Here is a 21,569-nt window from a genome sequence, read left to right as displayed (position 1 = left end):
ATGCACCATGTCACAAAGCTCGAATCATTTCAAATTGGTTTCTTGAACATGACAATGAGTTCACTGTACTAAAATGGCCCCCACAGTCACCAGATCTCAACCCAATAGAGCATCTTTGGGTTGTGGTGGAACGGGAGCTTCGTGCCCTGGATGTGCATCCCACAAATCTCCATCAACTGCAAGATGCTATCCTATATGGGCAATATGGGCCAACATTTCTAAAGAATGCTTTCAGCACCTTGTTGAATCAATGCCACGTAGAATTAAGGCAGTTCTGAAGGCGAAAGGGGGTCAAACACAGTATTAGTATGGTGTTCCTAATAATCCTTTAGGTGAGTGTATATATATATATACATACATATTTGTTATTTGTATTTTATAATAGTTCCTTTCATTCGTAAACTTTAATTGCCATAACGTTTTCAAAATGATGAAACATTTTTAGAACATTAAAAAAAGCTAGACGTTTTAAACGTTCAGAGAACATCCAGAAATAACTGAATACATAATTTTCATATTTTAAAGGGATAGTTCACCCAAAAGTTAAAATTCTGTCATCCTTTACTCACCCTCATGTTATTCCAAACCTGTACGAGGTTCTTTCTTCTGCTGAACACAAAAGAAGATATTTTGAATGTCGGAAACCAGATGATGGGCCTCATTTACTTCCATAGTATTTTATTTTCCGTACTATGGAAGGCAGTGGGAAAATGGTTAACCATATTCTTCAAAATATCTTCTTTTGTGTTCAGCAGAAGAAGAAATTACTACAACTATCCCTTTAAAGGGAATGTTAGCAAAACGTTTTTAGAACTTATTTTTGTTAGCTTGGCAAGGGGTCTGATTCCTTTTCCTAACAAATGAATAATAAATCATTGCAAACCAGCTTCTCAATGAGTTAAAACAGAAGACTCAAAACTAGTATATAGCGAACTCTAGAACCTTGTTCAGACAAAAAATGGTTAATAAAAAGAGTCTTCTTTGCTGAAGTTGAGTTAGCTACTATATTAAAGGATGTTATGTTTGGGTTGGAACAGTCAACTGGAGGGCGCCCTGTCACAGTGGACCAGTTACCAGGAGGACGTGCGTCAGTTTGTGAGCTGGATGGAGACTGTGGAAGAGACTTTAAACTCTGCAGACAAACAGTGTTCTGAGATGAGAGACAAAACCACCAACCTGGGCAAAGCCAAAGTACGGTGTTATTGTCAATGCTTTGAGTCTCTGAATAATTCATCATTGTATTCAGTCCTGCCTTACAAACATTCTCCTCATTTCAGTTGCTCTCAGAAGATGTTTTAAGTCACAGCAGTGTTCTGGACGTCATATCCATGAAGGGATCCAACATGGCCGAGCACTATGTCACCCAGCTAGAGATTCAAGACTTGCAAGAGCGCTATAACATTGTCAAAAATGAAGCCCAGGTATAATGCATCCCTCATTGGTCACCGTATTGAATGTTCAGCACGTGTTGATGCACTCACATGTTTCTGCCACAGTGTGCGGTTGCCAAAGCGGAGGAGCTGGTGTCGGCCCATCAGGTGTACCAGTGCAGTCTGCATGAGTTTAAAGACTGGCTGGAGCAACAGCAGGAGAGACTGAGCTGCTACACACAGCTGGAGGGAGACGTCGAGACTCTAGAGGACACGCTACGCAAACTACAGGTCAGAAGACGTCTTGAAGTGGTTATTGTGAGGGACATTAGATGTTGAGAAAGTTTGACACCTAATTTGTTCATTTTATCTTTCTTAGCTTAGAAACATCTTGCAGGACTTCTAATATTATTTCCTCTTTTAATGACTAATGCTTTATTTATTTAGTTGTTATATTTAGAAAAAAGTATTTGGCAAATAATTGAATGTCATTTACAAACATTATAATTCTTAAGATAAGATAAGAAGTACATTTATATTCAAATATAATTATTTATGACAATATTTTAATTTAGATTTACCAGTAAATATTAATAATTAGGGATGCTCCTATATAGACATTTTGGTTAATTCAGATAATCGATTGTTTTTATTGTAAAGTCTGATATTATAATCTCTTAATGTTTTTTTTTCTGTTGCTTAAAAACATAGTCATAATTTATAAAAGTAAAATAAAGTTCAAATCTGAAATGTTATACATTTAAAATATGTAAATATCAGTCATCAAAAAATTATAATATATGGTAGAAAGATGTATAATTGATTCTGCAGACATAGACAATACTGTCTGAAGTACAAAATATTATTTTATATGATAAATGTAAATTTTATATTTATATTCTGTTATATTGAGAAACTGGTAGTGTTCATAATTTAAATTAATTCTAAAACTAAAAATTATTCCATGATTCCAGAAGTTTCAAGAGCTGTATGTTCTTCAACAAAAACAATAGTTATTAAAGGAAAAAAAATCTTAACATCATGATTATATCGTTTTTTTTTTTGCTTTTTAATTCAATGTTAATAACTAATTATTTTACTTATAAGACACTATTTTTTTTTATTATTATATAAATATTTAAATACAACTTAAGATAGATTGTTTTAAGATATTGATATTAATAATTAATTATATATTACTTATTTTTATTTTTATTTTTTTAATAATAATAAAAATTCATATAATTTATTTTCATTATAAAAAATGTATCATATTTAAATGATTTTAAGCCATCCTGCAGCCCCCCTTGGAGGGGACCCGGCCATTTGGTTTAGAATGACTGATTTAAAGAAATGGCATGTGATCTGCAATAGAATTTGTTTTTGTAATTATCTCTCTCCGTAAATATTCCGTCTCCAGGAGCTGCAGGTGCACTGCACAGAAGGTCACGCTCTGCTCAACACGCTGCTGGTGACCCGAGAGCAGGTGATTCCCTGGGGCGTCCCGCAGTTAGAGGACCGATGCTTGGAGACGGTCCAGCAGGAGTGGGGCTCGTATCAGGCCCGGCTGGGTGAGACCAGATCTCACCTCAACAGCGCTCTGGCCAAACTCCGGCAGATTGAGCAGAAGTTCCAGCGGCTGGATAACTGGCTGAAGGGGATGGAAACCAAAGGACAGTTACGCTCCGGCCGTCGCTCTGACAGAGGAACAAAAGAGGCACAGCTGCATCTCCTGAAGGTTGGAACAGGAAACATTCACTGAAAATGGTGTAGGATTTACTTCGAAATTGCTAGTCAATTTCACAAATAGTCACAAAGAAACGACAATCAACGCATTGAATTAAATGTGAAATTTTGAAGTAGAAAGACTTTAAGTTGTATTTTCTTGTAAAATGCTCACCAGTAATCTGTTTCATTTACAACTTCATTTTTATAAAATAACTTTTTACATCGTAGTTACCATAAATCTGGATTGGTACGCTAAAGGTTATAGGTTTAAAACCAAGATGAGGTTATTCATGAAACTGTTGCTCTAAAAGAACTTTTCAAGTATGCATGGAGCCAGTGATATATTGTTATAATTGTTTCTTCAGGGTTGGCATGAGGAGGTGCTGGCCTATCAGGAGGAGATCGAGGGTCTCAGTGTCCTGGCCCAACAGGTTTTAGAAGAGATGCCCATAAGCAGCAGAGTCAGTGCGAGAGCCACACAACTGACGTCCCGCTATCATGCCCTGCTGCTACACCTGCAGGTACACTTTAAACACACATTTACCTAGCCTATTAAATGAAGACATACCATAAACATTCTATAAAGTGTTTATAAATCTAATTATAATCACCTCAGACTAATCCTAACCCTAAAAAACAGTATTACTCTATTTATGAATAATCTTTCCAAAATGGATTGTGTGAGATTTAGCTACACGTAACTTCTCGAGGCAGTTTGGTACCCAAAGTATAGAAAAGTAAACCCACAAAAAACATTAAGATGGCTATCTAAATGGGTGTCTTATCATAAAATTATTTTGTTTTTAAATAAACCCATTTATAATTGTGAAAGACTAACCATAACTCAAACCTTACCCCTAAAAGACAACCTAAAAAACATTATTTACTTACCTTCAAGGATATCTTATCACAATGAAGTCAGATTAAGCTCATTTTTTGGGGGGATATTTTGTCTTTAAAGTAATGATTTGAAACACACACACTTTAAATACAACAATGCTGAATTGAACTATTAATTTTATATGTATTTGCAGGACACTATCAAGCAGCTGAAGGAGGAAATGTCCATTATTGAAGAGTCCCAGAGTGTCTTTAGCACCTTCTCTGATTGGTTGAGCACAGCACAAAAGAACTTCAGTAGTGTGACCACTACTACCATTGATGTGGTTGATCGTGTTTCCATGGAGAAGAAGATGAAAAAATTAGAGGTATGACAGATATGATCTTTGGTTATTAAGAAAAAGCATCTTTACTTTAACTTGTGCAAGTTTACACTTACATTCAAAACTGTGCAGTAATGCAGTCAATAAAAAAAAAAATTGTTGACAAAATTATAATTTTATTCAGTAAGGATGCATTAAATTTATGAAAAAGGGACAGTAAAGACATTTATATTGTTACAAAATCTTAATATTTGTTATTATAATAATATAATGTTATTTTCTATTCATCAAAGAATCCTGAAAAAATGTATCATAGTTTCCACAAAAATATCAACTGTTTTCAACATTAATGATAACTAGTGCAAAAAATGCCCGTGCAAAATCAGTTTTTGTGTGTGTTTTTAGTAATTGTTGGTTTGGTGTGTTTGAGTGCTCATTGTTACAATTACACAGCAAAAGTTCAGTGACATTTTTTTTTGTGCATGGTAGAAAGCACACAGTGAACTCTGAGAAAACGCTGCGCTTGAGTAAACAGTTTGTGTATAGGCCACTACAAATGATGCCCGTGAAAGAGACTGTAAACGGATTGAATAGGATATGTTTAGTTGGTGAATAGCATAGGCTACTATTACACAGTAGCGATAACGTTAAGCGCACCAGAATGAAATATAATATTCAGAAGTAAACAGCATAGCTGACTTACAGATTCAGTTAACATCCACAAATGAATAAGCGTGTCGATTCAGGGAGCAGTGCAAAATGTCCGTGCAAAATCAGTTTTTGTGTGTGTTTTTAGTAATTGTTGGTTTCTTGGTAAAGAAAACACATTTTTACTCAAATTAATCAAAATGGATTTATCACGTTTTGGATCCAAACTATAATATTCAGAAGTAAACAGTGTAGCTGACAGATTGTCAGAATGTTTATTTTTAAACCACAACCTTATAAAAATGATATATTTAACGATATCTTTAGCATTTCTCATCCAAACAACGTCAAACTTGGCACTGCACTTACTCGTGACCGTAGCGAGACACCTGTCAAGTTTGAAATCAACAAATGATGCCCGTGAAAGAGACTGTGAACGCATTGAATAGGATATGTTTAGTTGGTGAATAGCATAGGCTACTATTACACAGTAGCAATAACATTAAGCGCACCAGAATGAAATATAATATTCAGAAACAGCATAGCTGACATATAGATTCAGTTAACATCCAACATCCACAAATGAATAAGCGTGTTGATTCAGGGAGCAGTGCAAAGTGCCCGTGCAAAATCAGTTTTTGTGTGTGTTTTTAGTAATTGTTGGTTTCTTGGTAAAGAAAACACATTTTTACTCCAATTAATCAAAATGGATTTATCACGTTTTGGAACCAAACTATAATATTCAGAAGTAAACAGTGTAGCTGACAGATTGTCAGAATGTTTATTTTTAAACCACAACCTTCTTGGGGCTTCTTTGACCGATACAACCCTCTAATGTCAGAATGTTTTTAAACCACAACCTTTTAAAAATTATATATTTAACGATATCTTTAGCATTTCTCATCCAAACAACGTCAAACTTGGCACTGCACTTACTCGTGACCGTAGCGAGACACCTGTCAAGTTTGAAATCCATCGGACTAACGGTTCGAGAGATATGTGGTTAACAGACACACAGACAGACAGACAGACACACACACACACACACACACAGACAGACAGACGTTTCTGTAATTTATAGAGAGATAATACGAACTATTTCTTAAGCATCAAATCAGCATATTAGAATGATTTCTGAAGGATCATGTGACACTGAAGACTGGAGTAATGATGCTGAAAATTCAGCTTTGCAACACAGGAATAAAATACATTTTAAATACTATTTTTGATACAGTAAGGACAAGAGACGTTTTTCAAAATATATAAAAAAATCTCCACAGACCCCAAACGTTCCTCATATGAAGTTCTTTTTTGTCTCAGGCTCTGCAGGGTGATATGGAGCTGGGTCACACCTTCCTGAAGACCATGCGTGAGAAGACTGATCGTGCCATGACGTTCCTGGAGGAACCTGAGGCAGAGCAGCTCAAGGAGGAAGTCGACACCCGACTCTCCCAGCTGGAGGCGTTGATCAGAGCTCTGCGGTCAGAGCTTAGTGCCACAGAGAAATCTATACAGCTCTCTAAAGACTTCCTAGACAAATACAAGACTCAATCACAATGGCTCACAGACACAAAATCACTGCTGGCGTCTCCTGTGGAGCCAAAGGCTGAACTATACCAAAAAAAGGCTCAGCTAGCCAAATATAAGGTGAGCAAACAAATTTTGTGAGAAACGAAGACATGATAAATCACATTTGTGTGAGCATGAACAATTATGCATAGCTTCCAATACAGCCGTCTTCAGAGAGTCATGTAAACCCTTTACTATGTCAAATGCTTCCTTTGTCCCGTTCTAGACAATCCAGCAGACCATCCAGTCCCATGAGTCAGCTGTCAAATCGGTTATAGAGAAGGGAGATGCACTTCTTGAAACGATCCGGGACCCGTCTGTCAGCGAGAACATTGGCAAGCTGAAATCCGACTATCAAGACTTATGCAGTAATGCCAAGGTACTGTCACGCATAATACAAGACCCTTTGAAAACGTGTCTCTGCTACCTGTGTTCCATGCGTTTTGCTGGTATGTTGTAGGTTCATGTTCAGAGTTTGACGGAGAGCGTGAGAGAGCATGAGGACTATAACAGTGAACTACAAGAAGTAGAGAAATGGCTGTTACAGATGTCTAGCAGGCTGGTCACTTCTGATTCCACACAAAGTGGCAATTTAGAGAATGCCACACAACAGCTAGCCAGACACAAGGTGTGTGCACTGTTACTATAGCTATTATTTATATCTTCCAGATATCCCATGAACAACTTGCAAGCCATAAAACTACCATAAAAATAAATAAAAATCCATGCAGAAGTCAAATAAACAATTTCATAGTCTGTTTCCTCTCACTGTGTTTTTTACATATTTATATTTTTAGATACATATGCATAAACATATTTCATTTGTAACTACTGACTTTTCTTAGCTTCATTTTTGTCAATTCTATTTCTGATTTGGCCTGTTTCTTCGAAGGCAATAATGGAGGAGATTGCTGGTTTTGAGGAGCGTTTGACCAGCCTGAAGGACAAAGGCGAACGTCTCACCAGTAGCTGCACGGAGCAAGTGCAGGCCAAGATCAGTCAGCAGATCCAGGCACACCAGCAGGGAACCAGAGACAGTTATTCTGCTATCTGCAGCACGGCTCAGCGTGTGAGCGCTCCTGCTAATAAAGGATTGCATTATCAGAAATGTCGCCTTATTTATTTCATAGTCTAATGTTTAACGTTTGGCTCATCAGGTGTATCAGAGTCTTGACCGTGAGCTCCAGAAGCACGTCAGCCATCAGGACACCCTGCAGCAGTGTCAGACGTGGCTGTCCACCGTTAAAGAGGAGATCCAGCTGCAGACGCAGACTCCCTATGGCCTTCAGGAGGCTCTGAAACAGGTAGATGCCACAGAGCAGGAGAGTGATTCTGTGCTAACTGTTAAAAAAACAGCTTAGAAGTTGTCTGAACAAATTTAGACATAAATATATATATATATATACTGTATATATCAACTTTTTTCATGAGTTTTCAGACCTGTCAAGTGCCACCTGTCCTGCCAATTTATAAATATTCTTTGAACAGGAAATAGTAGAAGCTCCTTCTGACAAAATACATGATTTATTGTACTGTATAAGACCACTGACAAAAATATCAGGATTAAATGTAATATGTAGGCCTATTAGTATTTGAATAAGCAATTCTTTAGTCTTTTCTGTTATTTTGTCCAAACAACATAATGTGAATTTTAAGGTGAATGTGTTTAAATTGCCTCCAAAAATGTAACCTTGGACATACAGTAACTTATTAAATAAATATATTAAAATATATAATTTATTTTTATATCATATATAGATTACAGTAACTATTATATCATTAAGGTATTTAATATTATATTTATATATATGTAAAAAATGTAATAAGGTAAATATATATATTATTTTATTAAAAAGAGGAATTGCATAGACATTGTTTACAGCACTCGTAGAGCTATTGTTGTTGTTATTATTATTATTTTTGCACATATATGTTTTAATGATATTTAGTAACATTTTGACTACTTACTCCACAGATGAAGCACTTCAGGGCCCTACAGGAGCAGGCCAGTACATATCTTGACCTGGTTTGTTCAGTGTGTGATTTATCTGATGAGTCTGTAAGGGCTACAGCTGCCCAAATACAGCAAACCAAAACAATGGTGAGTTTGATCACGCAGACTTATCTAATGCCGCTTTGGCTTGTAAAGTTAATCTAGTTAATAATAATATGATTGATATTGTTAATTCTACAGATTGAGGAGAGGATGACCTTTTCTCAAGAGCTGTCAGATAGCTGGAGGGAGATTAAAGAGCAAAAACAGGAACTCGCGACACTTTTCCAGGACATGGAACAGCAATTGCAAAGTCTCTCCAGGAGACCTGCGGAGCTGGAGCCCAAGATTGCTCAAAACATGCTTGATCAAGCCAAAGTAAATATATGTCTGATCTTGATTAATGTAATGTTTCTATATATTTTAAAATGTTATGTATATAATTTAAAAATAAAAGTATTATATTATATATCTATATTATGAACATACTGTATATATTGGTAAATGTAATGTGGCTTGAGGAAAAGTTGTCTATGATTTTATTGGTTAATATTATTTTTTACCTACCCTGGCCTTGATTGCATCAGCAGAACAAGAACAAAAGCTAAATGTTTCAAATGTGGAGAAAGTTATTACATTTCGATGACAGATTATGACAACAGACATTTTTATTTTTTAGATTAATGTGCACTGATGAATTCTGCACAAAAAGACCAGGGAGATTTATTTAGAACGTAAAAGAGTCCATTTTCATTTCTCATCTTATCTCTTTTTATGCTTGTCTTATCCTCTGTGCTCATGTTGCCTGTAGGAATTTGAGCAGCACCTTCAAAGCAGACAAAGCACTCTGACTAAAATGACAGAGCTTGTGAGTAAGCTGACAGAAGGGAAGGAGTCTCCTGAGCATACAGACATTGGTCGATTGAGTCATGCGTGGCTGGAACTGTGTCATCAGGCTAACAAACTGCATGCTCAGAGAGAGGAAGATCTGCAAAGGACTAAAGAGTATCATGACTGCATCAGTGCCATGGAAGCCCTCTTTGAACAGGTGTCCAAGGAATGGGATAACCTGGCCAGGTAGACCTATTATTCAGGATTTAGTGTAAATGTATTCGTATGACACGTTTAATTAGTGCTACGTTGAAAGTGTAATTTGAGACTTACATTATTCTTTCATGATTTTGTAGAACTGATGCTGAGAGTTCATCTAATCATTTGGAGGCTCTTCGGAAACTCTCAGTTGTTCTTAAAGAAAAGATAAACACACTTGATGACCTCAAAGAACAGAAGCAAAAAGTAATGTATCACTTAAACCTGGATGACAAAGAGCTGGTGAAGGAGCAGATCGGCCACTTTGAGCAACGATGGGCCCATCTAGAGAGCCTCATTGAGAGGAAGATCCAAGACTCCATTGTGACCCTTGAAGACATGGGCCAAGTTGAAGCCCGTTTGAGGGAAGCTCGTGAATGGGCCGAGGAGCAGCAGCCTGCCCTGTCCGAAGCCATGAAGATGAGTCCTCCACCTGAGCTAGCACAGAGTTTCCTCTTTGACCATCTTACCATATGCAGTGAACTGGAAGTCAAGCAGCTTCTGCTGGCCCAGGCCATGAGTGATGCAGATAGGGTTTTAGCACATCTTGGGCTAAACGAAAGGCAAAGACTGCAGCAGCTTATCTCAGAAACTCAAGCAGAAGTGGAGTCCTTGAGCGTCAAAGTGGCTCAACGTAGGAAACACCTAAGCAAAGCCTTCACTGAGAGAAACCAGTTCCTTTTGGCTGTGAATCAAGCTATCACCTGGGTCCAACAGAACGAGAAGAAAGCACAAGCAGAGGATTATGTAGCCCTTCTTCCCGATGACCTATCTAAGCAGGTGAGGACATGCAGGAACATCCAGAGTAGCTTGAGGGCCTACCAGAGTGAGCTGACCTCCCTGTGGTCCCAAGGTAGGGATTTGATGAAAGATGCCTCTGAAGAAGAGAAATCAGAGATGTTAAACAAGCTCCAAGAGCTGCAGAATACCTTCGAGGTTGCCCTACAGAAGTGTAGCCAGAGGCTTCAGGAGCTGGAAAAGGTGTTGGTGTCTAGAAAATATTTCAAGGTAGATCTCGAGAAGATATGCCAGTGGTTGAAGCAAGCTGATATTGTGACCTTCCCAGAGATCAACCTCATGAATGGAGATGCAGAATTAAGCTCGCAACTTACAAAATACCAACAAATATTGGATCAAGCCATGGAATATGAGAACCTCCTGCTAACTGTGCAAAGAACGGGTCAAGAAATACTTCCCACTCTGAATGAAGTCGACCATTGCTACTTAGATGAGAAATTGATTGCTCTTCCTCAACAGTACAATAATATTTTAGGACTAGCCAAAGAGAAACAAGAGAAAATACAGCAAGCTATCCTTGCCCGACAGGAATATGCATCCTTTATTGATATCACCCACAAAGCACTTAAAGAACTTGAGGAACAGTTCTACAATTTGGGGACGCAGTCTGTCAGCCTTAAGACTGAGGAAGTTGTCAGTCTTCTGGCAGATTATAAAGCCCTCCTAGTGGAGTTGACCAATCTCGGACAAGCCGTCAGTGAGCTTAACCAGAAGAAAGAGGGATTTCGAAGCACTGGTCAACCTTGGAGACCTGAAGAAATGACTCAACTTGTTAGCCTTTACAACGGACTCAAAAGATTGATTGAGCAGAGGGTAGAACATCTCGACGACACTCTAGAATCTTTCGAGGACCATCAAGCCATGGCTATGCAGGTTGATTCCGAGCTAAAGGCCACCAAAGAGCAACTGGTGAAAGTCAATGCGGAGACACAGTCAGCTGAGGAGAGATTGAAAAACTATCATGCCCTGGCCGCTAGTCTTCAAGGTGCCAGCTCTCACCTCACTCGACTCATGGAGCAGATGGATAACCTGGTATCCCACATGGATACTGCTGCACACGAGGCTTCAAAGCAGCGGGTGACCTCTTGGCAGGAAGAGCTTCAGTCATTACAGTCAGCTGTTGGAGAACTAATTGTTGAGTGTGAGAACAGGTTTGTGCAGAGTAAAGACTTTGAGACCGAAGTCAATCGGACCTTAACTTGGCTCCAGCAAATCAAAGATGAACTTGGCTCTGAGGTGGTGGTAGACGTCAAGATTGAGAAAGTCCAGGAGGAAATCCGGAAGCAACAGATAATGCAAGAGGAAGTGCAGTCGAGGCTGAGGATAGTGGCGGCTCTTAGCACCAGAGAGAAGCAGAAGTACACCAGTGCCAATGAGCTTGTTCCCGCTCACGTGGACTCAAGTCTACAAGAGATGGCCAAGCTGGAGGCTGATGTTCAACGTGCCCTGAGCTCTAAACAGGCAAGTTCTATTAAAACCATCAATTCAACGAAGACTCTTAGTTAATGCACAAAAACCTTGCATATATCTTCACCATTATGTTGTGTTTTAGAGACTGTGCCCCAACATGGGATTCTGGTGTGCCTACCAGGCCTCTTAATAAGCTAAGCCAGCAAGAGTTTCTTAGTCAACCAATGGTTACCCTACACTCTTAAAAATAAAGGTTCTTTATTGGCATATATGGTTCCATGAAGAAACTTAAATGTCCATGGAACCTTTCCATTGTTCAAAAAGTTTTTTATAGTGGAAAAAGTTCTTCACACTTCGATAAAATGGTTCTTTTAAGAACTGTTCCATGAACAGTTCTTGGGGGAATGGTCCTTCTACGGCATATAAAACCTTTTGAAACCTTTATTTTTAATAGTGTAGCTTACTATTAACTAATGAATCCAAATGTTTATCTTATAGATTACATTAGAGCAAGCTCTTGGCTTGTGTCAGAAGTACCACTCCAGAATGCAAACAGCATGTGAGTGGCTGGAGGACGCTGTGGGCTTCTTGCAACAGGCCAGTCTCGGGGTGGACGTGGAGAACTACGAGGAGTGTTTGAGGCAACAAGAAGATATCATGGCCACTGAACAGGAGTTCCTGGGTGTTCTTGAGGAGCTGGAATCGTTGCCACCTCAACTTGAAAACCTGGTCAACCCTACATCCAAAGAGCAGCTTCGACTTAGTGTGGAGTCTGCACAGCAGAGAGGTGTGGAGGTCAGAGACCAGCTGCAGTGCCACCAAGACATTTTAAACAGGTACAGTTTGGAACACAGCAGTTTTCCAGAACATTTGAGCTCTTAGATATATTAAGAGTTTGTTATTGTAAATTGACCCAAGTTTGATGCCAATAAAGACTACTTATTGTAGTTATAATGTGACCTTTTCAGCTGTGTTGCCCAGTGGAATTCATATCAGGAGGCCAGACAGACAGTCATTGAGCTGATGAATGAGGCAGAGAAGAAGCTAACAGAGTTTTCCACAGCCAAGGCTGCAACGGGCCAGGAAGCTGAAGAGAAACTCAGGAGTCATAAGGTGAGCTAAGTATGCCATAATGACTCTCTTTCTTGAGAAAATAAACTTATTCAACTACGTGATGATAATGATAAACCAATTCAAAATGTCTTCATCTTTGGCCTGCAGTCATTAGTATCCATGGTGAACAGTTTCCAAGAAAAGTTGACTGGTCTGGAAGAGCAAGCGTCCCAGTTAGAGCTGATTGGAAGTGACGCCAGTAAAGCCACTATAAGTCGATCCATGACCACAGTATGGCAGCGCTGGACCAGGTTACGCAGTGTAGCACGAGGCCAAGAGAGGGTGCTGGAGGATACGGCTCATGAATGGAGAACTTTCAGGGAAAAGGTGCAGTTTCACTTGTGGCCAAATATTGTTGGACTCCCCATTTAATTGTATGATGCTCTGTCCCTACACAAATTAAGGAAATGTTATAATAACATTTAAATCACAAATCAAATGGTTTGAAATGGTATATTGAATATATATCAAATTAAATGTTACAATCACTTGGGTTAACAGGTTAATGTCACAAATAATTATAGAGTTTTTTAAACAAGACAACTATGTTTTTCAGATGATGAAGGTTAGAGCTGTAACAGAAGAGCTGAAGGGCCGTGTTCCTGATTGCACCGCTGAAAAAGCCTCCAAAGCCACATTGCAGTCACATCTGGACCAATACGAGCTGGTCGGTCAGGACTTAGAGAGGGAGCAGTCTTCTCTAACTCTTCTACGACAGTACGCTCTCAGCCTGCTACATGATGTGGAGGTGTCTGTGCCAACTAATGATCATGAGCAATTACCAAGTCTGAAGGAGATCAAAGCCGTGCAAGATAAGCTAGAGAGGTGTGTAATCTTTCTCCAAACCAATATGAAATCCAGCACCAAAATATTACTATGTACATTGCAAAATATGTTAATCTGTTTAGTACTTTTAAAACCTGTCAAAGAAAAGAGTACACTGTTTTTTTCAAGCATCACTAAGATTTGCTAATACCAATATGATGACATATATTTTATACAATTTTAGTACTATTAATTCAACTGTCTACAGTAACCAATGTATTTGTATCTTGTGCAAATGGTAAAAAGTGATTGATTGCTAACCAGTTTAATGTCAGTGTAGTTTTGCTTCCAATTAATGGCTTAAACAGAACAATGCTGGTAATTAGCCTGTACCAGCATTATTGAATAAATGCTAATTTGTACAAACTCTGTCTCTTTTAGTTTCCTGCAGAAGGCCAGGACAGGAAAGGCTCGGGTCCAGCAGGAATTATCGGACAGGGAAGGTGTAGAGAGAGGACTGAGTCTGGTCAAGAGCTGGATCCAGGACTCCAGGGAGCTCCTGCTGAACCCCACATCTGATCTGGATATTCTCACACAAGAATTGGAGGTGATAAAAAAAATGAAACAGTGTTTAGTATCCAACACTATTTTTTTTTCAAACTTCAGTTTGCTACACTATTGAAACAATTTTGCATGTTTAATTAGGTGAAGTTGAGCTTGTGGGATGCAGTACCCAATGCAGTATTTCTTGATACTACAAGAAATGTAGTATTTCTGGTTTTGCATGCATATAGAATATTTTCATATTGTTCACAGTATACATACTATAGTGGTAGTATGTAAATAGAATGGTAGAATGAATTTGTCTGTCTTAATTGTATTTTAAATTTGTGCAGGTGATGCATGGAGAGCTGATCACTCATCGTCAGAACGTGGACAAGCTTGCAGAGCAGCAGCAAAGTAAATACTTAGACCTGTTCACTATTTTACCATCCGAGATCTCAATGCAGCTGGCTGAAGTGTCCCTGGCACTGGGATCCATTGAGGACCAGGTACATAATTACCCTTTTTTATTGTTTTCATAGTGTATTAATTGGCAGTTTCTTACTAAATCAAAAGAGACCAATGTTTTGAACAATATTACTAACACTTCATAATATAAGATATAAATGAATTAATCCATACCTTAAGGTTCAAGCCAAGGAGAGAGACATCCAGAAGACCAGAGTTATCAAAGAAGAGTTCAACTCCAGAATTCATGATGTGTCTGAAAAGTTGAAGGCCATCTCTACCACTCTGAAGGAAAAGGCCACTGATATTGACCAGGCCAAAGATGAGGCCAGAGTAAGTGTTGCATCCTAATAATCTTTATATTGATAACATTTTTATGTGTTTTCTATAAACCAATGCTCACTGCCTTGAATGGCTATAAAGTACTTGAACTCCTTGCTGTATTTCTAGCGTCTCTGTGATGAACTTGACGGCTGCGGAAGAAATCTCGCTGAGCTAGAAGCCGCAGTGCAGGACTTTGGTCGCCGCAACCCTCTGATAGCCACACAGCTAGCTGATGCAATTGCCAAATTACGAGAGATCCATCATCACACTCTTCGACTGGCTGAATATAAGACTATATGGTTGAAGAAGGTAAGATACATTATGTTTTACTAATAGACAAAATGAACATTCAGCTAATAAGACGGAATCTCACTGAAAACAGGTTATTTGCTCATTTATTACTTGTATTAGAGTCTTTCAAACATTGTATGTGATGTGATGCATTTTTTCTCATAAGGCGGATGCACATTTAGATGAGTACAACGAGATGTTTGAGTTCATAGTGAAGTGGACAGACAGAGCCAGGAGCCTGGTGAAGGCCAACATCATTTGGAACTCCTCCTCGCACTTGCAAGAACAGATCAGGATGTATCAGGTGAACTTCAACGCACACAAGTCAAATGTGTATATAACATTTAAGTCCATTTTGGTGCAATTATCAGTTGTCTACTGTAACAGTTAATAATCTCTTCTTTTGACCCTGCAGTCTGTTCTGCGTGAGTCGCGTGAGCTCCATGGTGACATGGAGGCCATGCAGGAGAAGGTGGAGATACTGTCTGAGACGCTGCAGGTGGAGGCCATGGGACAGCAGGTGTCAGAACTGAGCCGTCACACTGAGGAGCTGGAGCAGGGCATCAGATCACGACTGCAGAGTCTACAGGACGCAGCGAAGGTTTGAGCACCTCAACGCGCCTAAAACAATTTCCTCCCTCCTCAGATTTAAATATTTTTATTATATTTTGTTAAGTAGCTCAGCATGACTGACTTTGTATTTTCTTTTAGGACATGGAGAGGTTTGAGAATGAAGTGAAGGCCCTGCATGTGTCTCTGGAGCAGGTTCAGGCCACTCTCACGTCTCCTGAACTGGCCCGGCTCAGTCTAAAAGAACAACTGACTCAAAGACAGGTACATTTATCTGCTTTGATCCTGAATACATCATTTATTTGAGCCCTATTATTCCATGCACAGCCTACCTGCATAATAGATATGTGTAATAAAATTGATTTTAAGTTTAAATGTAGTTATGGAGCAGTGGCTTAGTAGTTAGTTTAATCCAGCTTGATCCTGTCCTTCTTCCTCTTTTCCCATGCTTTCTTAAATGTGTCTGGCTGTAGTTTACATGGTTAAAGATCTGGTAACAGAAAAGGTCTTCTGCTTCATTTTTGAGTGCTTTCTGTGAACCTGTTTTTTGTTACATACTGTAAATACAGCATTTTAGTGTGGAAAGAAGGGAAGCAATATTTGTTCTTAGAATGGATTTTTTTTTTTTTTAGCGTTTACTGGCAGATATGGAGAGCTTCAAGCAGCAGGTAGAGGACGTGCAAGAGTGTCATAGCGCTCTAAGAGTCCCTGAGGAAGTGGTGACCAGTTTGTCCATCTGTCGCACTGCTCTGAATCTGCAACAAGAGGCCAGTCAGCTGCAGCACACCGCCATCCAGCAGTGCAACATCCTGCAGGTAAGTCGGAAAACGCATCCAGGCAAGCATTCGTTGTGCTTGCTATTTCAGAATGCAAACAGTATTTTGGACAGATAATGCTGGAGAATCATGTCCACAGATAGAGGTTTGATAGTACTGGATGCACCACAGGTTTATTGAGACACAGACAAACAGAAGTGCTACTACTGTTTCACTACTGTTGATGCACTGAGCAGATATTTTGGATTCTGAAGTCAGGGTTGTTGCTGTTCCTCTGAGTTTCCGAGTCGGAACTCGGACTTGAGGGGGCGTTCAAGTTAAAAGTTCCTACTGAGAACTCGGAATTTCCAACTTCCGAGTACATATGGAACACACCATAAATTATCCTGAATCCTGAGTGCTTATAGCTTATTAGGCACAAATGCTGTCTTTGTTTTTATGATCTGTAAGAAAGGATTATAAATTTGGGATGTATTCAGAGGGTTATTTTTTTAGAATGGGTCAGGTTTTGCTATATTAATTGTTCCCAAAAACACCAGGCTAAAATATTAAAGTCTACATGATGTAACAGCTTCGTAAAGGAACTAAATAGTGTATTAATTTGCATTTAAATATTTCAAAGGTGTCTGAAAGAGGTTAGTTAAGGGGTAAGGTTAGGGTGTAGTAATTAACCCAATTTAAGAACAATAGAAGTCCAGGAGGACTCATCATGATATGAAAATACATGTGTATGATATCTGTTTTAGGAGGCAGTAGTGCAGTATGAACAGTATGAACAGGAAGTCAGAAACCTGCAGGCCATGATTGAAGATGCTCACCGGGTCATTCAGGACCAACCTGTGAACACCAGCAACATCCAAGAGCTGCAGGCACAAATTAATCATCATGAGGTGCAGTGATATTTTAGTATTATTTATACTATTATAGTATTTACAAATATTACTGTCATAGTGTTTATTAATATTTTGAATTCGATTTTTTTTTTTTTGTAAAATTTCATTAAACATTCATGTTTTTGTCTTTTAAATATATATATATTTCTATATAGCTTTATTTTTATTTCAGTTTTAGTTTTGGTAATTTTAGTACTTCAACCTACACACATTTCTGTTTATTTCAGTCAAGGCAAGATTTCTAATTTTCATTATATTTTATTTTATTTTATTTTAGCTCAATTGCCAAAAAATGTTTTAATAGTTTTAGTTAACAATAGCAACATTGATGAGGTGTCACGTATATTCACCTCAGTGATGCCACACTAGCTATGTTTCCATCCACCAATTTTTATGCAAATTTTTGATTATAGCTTAAAAGAACCTGGATGCACATAAACTTGGAAAGCAAGATAACATAACTGTATTTGTTGCATTTATCAGTCAGTTATGTTGAAAAAAGAGAAATTGTGGCAACTTTCATTTATATTAAAGATATTTTACGCCAATTTCCCAGGAAGTGATGATTTAGTTCTCTTGAACACATGGGGTGAAAATGTTGCTTTATTATATATTAAAGTTTTGCATACAAGTTAAATTCGCGACTTTGGATGGAAACATAGCTACTGTCCTCAAATCTCATTTTTGTTGACTAAATGTAACATTTGTGGTTAGCCATACCGATCTTTCCTGTTTCTTGCATTAACCTAAAGGGCAGCTAAATAATATATTTTGTCATCTCTTCTGTGTTTATTTTTATCTAAACAGGAACTGGCCCAGAAAATTAAGGGCTACCAGGAGCAGATTGCATCTCTGAATTCCAAGTGTAAGATGCTGACGGTGAAAGCTAAACACGCCACCACTCTCCTGACAGTGAGTGATGCAGAGGGTTTGAACGAGAGTCTGGAGGAACTGGACGGTGATGCTATTAAAAGAAAGACCCAGTCACAAGTCTCGGTACGTTATTCTGAACATGGGCGTGCCAGTATAATCGTGGGATAAGCAAACAAACTAGAGTAGTAAATGTCTCAAAAAGTGATTGCTATTTGTTCTTGTATTCTAAATAATTGTGTGCACTACAAAAGCCATTTTTAATCATATTTAATAATTTAATCAGAATATTTGTCATATATATAGATATCATCCTATTTGTCCTTAAATCAAGGCCAATTTACTTGAGAAACAAATAACATAAGATATTAAGACTTTTAAGAAAAAATGGATCTTTAATATCTTTAGTTTATATTTTATATTTTAATGACTATAGTGAGTACAGTTTTCACCATGAAAATGGCCAAATAATCCGGCATGGCTTAAAAAACAAACTGTATATATATATATATATAAAAACATAAATGTCTTACCCTTTTAGCATGTCTTGTTTTAAGCATAAATCTAATCAAATTTAGGCCCAAAACAAGAAAAAAAAAAACATTCTGTGAATATATTCCTTGAAAACAAAGCATGCATTATTTTACACACTTTTGCTTTTAAAAATATATTTATTAAATGTAAATGTAACTTATTTTAGATATTTTTGCATGAAAACCACTTAAGTACTGAGAATTTTTTTTAAAAAACTCTAAAAACTCTTAAAAAAGTAAAAACTCTTACCTGAACGGTCTTTATTTTCTCATCTCTCAGCGATCTTTGCATGTCATAATCACTTAACGTTACAGCTCTGTGAACTGACTGACTAATCTCTTCTGCTCTGTGACTCTCTCTGATTGTGATGCTGTCAGATGTCGGCTGGTCGCTGTCAGTCTCTCCTGTCTCCTGTGACAGAGGAGTCTGGGGAGGAGGGCACCAGCAGTGAGATCTGCTCTCCTGCTTTCTGTCGATCTCCCTCTCCTGTCACTAACACTGAAGCAGCCATTAGCAAGGTATTAGCAGTAACGTCAAAGCATTTGGTGCTTGATCTTATTTCTCGCAGACTTTTCCCCTGCTGCCTTGTTGCAACTATCAGTTTCACCTTAATTTTACTCAAAACGTTTTTAAAGAAAATTGGGTTTGGATTGAAAGCCTAACATACTGTCTACTGCATAGTGTATGCTATATATGGCATACTATTTATGAAATAGTATGTGAAACAGTATGCAATAATTTATGTATAGTAATGTGCTACATCAACTTCAATTGTTGTGTAAAAAACTAATAGAGAAGTCCAGTCCATTCAAATAATGATTCACTAATTAAATGTTAAGATTGTAACTGATATCCATTCTGGTTTATTTGTCCTTCGCAAAACAGAAGTTTTGTAGCACATTAACATTCTCTTGGACTGTCCTAAATGTAGATGTCTATGGGAAGAGCCACTCTCACCAGAGCTCCCCTCCAGGAGCTGTACAATCCCACGCTGGAGTCGGTAGCCAGTTTAGATGATCTTCAGCGCTCGTGGGAGACCCTGAAAAATGTGGTACGTTGGTCTTTTGTGTTCAACAGTCAGATGCACCAGGATTTAGAATCTGGTCTTTGAGTCGTGATTATCTTCGTGTTTTGCAGATAAGTGAAAAGCAGAAGACGCTCTACGAGGCTCTGGAGAAGCAACAGCGTTATCAGGGATCTGTACAGTCCATCTCTACTAAGATGGAGTCCATCGAGACCAGATTAAACGAGCCCCCTATGCATGATCTCAGTCCTGACAGACAAATGGTCCTATATCAGGTGAGCCTGTTGTAGAATTGAAGTTCTGAAGGATTTTCTCTGTTGCCTTTGCTCCAGCTATAGGAGGATCTTTGTTGACATCTTTGTACGCATGCGCGAGTGGTTGTGTGGCAACAAATCAAACAGTATTGCGGGCTGTAAAGACGCGACGAGCACTTTCAAGAGAGTTAGCGGGCAAAATCCACAATATATAAGCACTTTAACATCTGAAGACCGGAGGAGGTTTGGAGAGAAGCTCAAAATTTGTATTGGTGACAAAATCGAAGTTATTCAAAGCCCATATGAGATCTCCGCTGACTGTGCGTGCAGCTCCCCAAACAGACGAGGCATTTATACTTGACGCAACTGTTTTGTTTTAGACTGAACACCAGACCATACAACTGATTTAGACGCGCAAACTGGGTGATGATGAGATGTACTAATATCCGTCTGCTCGGGCAGATTCGGCTCAAAGTCGTGCATCTGCGGATGCGCGCGCGCGCTGTTAAGCCGAATCTGCCCGAGCAGACGGATATTAGTTTTTTTATTACCTTCGCGCTCATGCGGACGCGTCGAGTATAAACAAGGTTTTACAGCTCAGCCACTTGTTTTTTTCATATTTTTTTTGCAAGTGGAAGATCTTGGTTTACATTTGGACTTGGATGTGATCTTATAGGCTTGAAAAGGTTGGTGACCACTGCATAACGCAAACCCAGTCAAACGTTTGACTGCAGTATCTTCTATTCTATGCGCCTTATAATCCGGTGCGCCCTATATATGAAAACAGTTATAAAATAGGCCATTTATTGAAGGTGCGCCTCTGCTTATAGTGCGGAAAATACGGTAGTCTGGGTGCTGTGGATCGCGGTTTGGGACACCTGAATCAGAACGCGAAAACATATGACTCGGTTGATTTGACTCAGTTTTATTATTTTTTATTTTATTCAATCTTCTATAAATACATAGTCACTAAGACTTAGGCCTACCATGAACAAAATGAGCCTCACAAACTCGATCAGTAACGTTAGGAATCCAGGCTTCGGAGCGTCCAGGTTCAATCGCCTAATTGCACGCAACCATTTCTTTCGTTTTTCGCGATCCTTTTCGGAGGGAATTCGAAAAAACTTTTTATCAGGCCCCCAACGAGCCGTACAATCGACCACACAGCAAGAGTGAACCATCCTTTTCTCTAAATCCTCCTCCAAACGTGCAAAACAGTCAAATTACAGGTATCTAGCGGTGTTTCCTGCCACACGATTCCCGTGATGCAACGCGGCAAACATAAACAATGACGTCACAAAAGATCCGCCTATATAGGAGCTTTATAAGAATATGGATGCAGAACAAAAACAAAACCGTCATACTGCCATATTCCT

General features: G+C 38.6%; 1 protein-coding gene across 19 annotated transcripts in view; it reads left to right on the top strand.

Annotated features, from left to right (window-relative positions):
- The window catches only part of syne1b (spectrin repeat containing, nuclear envelope 1b), a 138,574-nt gene that overhangs the window by 71,547 nt on the left and 45,458 nt on the right, over window positions 1–21,569 (top strand). For all 19 annotated transcript variants that reach the window (XM_079853920.1, XM_079853917.1, XM_079853915.1 and 16 more), the window contains 32 exons: window positions 1,038–1,191; window positions 1,278–1,421; window positions 1,497–1,661; window positions 2,791–3,108; window positions 3,464–3,619; window positions 4,133–4,306; window positions 6,230–6,556; window positions 6,705–6,857; window positions 6,939–7,106; window positions 7,371–7,547; window positions 7,636–7,782; window positions 8,454–8,579; window positions 8,673–8,849; window positions 9,283–9,548; window positions 9,659–11,819; window positions 12,267–12,604; window positions 12,737–12,881; window positions 12,990–13,208; window positions 13,438–13,706; window positions 14,088–14,253; window positions 14,543–14,698; window positions 14,838–14,990; window positions 15,108–15,290; window positions 15,439–15,576; window positions 15,688–15,873; window positions 15,984–16,106; window positions 16,475–16,657; window positions 17,365–17,508; window positions 18,319–18,507; window positions 19,293–19,433; window positions 19,847–19,966; window positions 20,053–20,214. In XM_079853920.1, coding sequence (XP_079710046.1) covers window positions 1,038–1,191; window positions 1,278–1,421; window positions 1,497–1,661; window positions 2,791–3,108; window positions 3,464–3,619; window positions 4,133–4,306; window positions 6,230–6,556; window positions 6,705–6,857; window positions 6,939–7,106; window positions 7,371–7,547; window positions 7,636–7,782; window positions 8,454–8,579; window positions 8,673–8,849; window positions 9,283–9,548; window positions 9,659–11,819; window positions 12,267–12,604; window positions 12,737–12,881; window positions 12,990–13,208; window positions 13,438–13,706; window positions 14,088–14,253; window positions 14,543–14,698; window positions 14,838–14,990; window positions 15,108–15,290; window positions 15,439–15,576; window positions 15,688–15,873; window positions 15,984–16,106; window positions 16,475–16,657; window positions 17,365–17,508; window positions 18,319–18,507; window positions 19,293–19,433; window positions 19,847–19,966; window positions 20,053–20,214 — 7,828 coding nt within the window. The remainder of the gene's footprint in view (window positions 1–1,037; window positions 1,192–1,277; window positions 1,422–1,496; window positions 1,662–2,790; window positions 3,109–3,463; window positions 3,620–4,132; window positions 4,307–6,229; window positions 6,557–6,704; window positions 6,858–6,938; window positions 7,107–7,370; window positions 7,548–7,635; window positions 7,783–8,453; window positions 8,580–8,672; window positions 8,850–9,282; window positions 9,549–9,658; window positions 11,820–12,266; window positions 12,605–12,736; window positions 12,882–12,989; window positions 13,209–13,437; window positions 13,707–14,087; window positions 14,254–14,542; window positions 14,699–14,837; window positions 14,991–15,107; window positions 15,291–15,438; window positions 15,577–15,687; window positions 15,874–15,983; window positions 16,107–16,474; window positions 16,658–17,364; window positions 17,509–18,318; window positions 18,508–19,292; window positions 19,434–19,846; window positions 19,967–20,052; window positions 20,215–21,569) is intronic.

Source organism: Squalius cephalus (assembly GCF_949319135.1).
Source record: "Squalius cephalus genome assembly, chromosome: 20".
NCBI lineage: Eukaryota > Metazoa > Chordata > Actinopteri > Cypriniformes > Leuciscidae > Squalius > Squalius cephalus.
The sequence above is the reverse complement of the archived record's forward strand: the minus strand, read 5'-3'. Positions and strand labels throughout refer to the sequence as shown.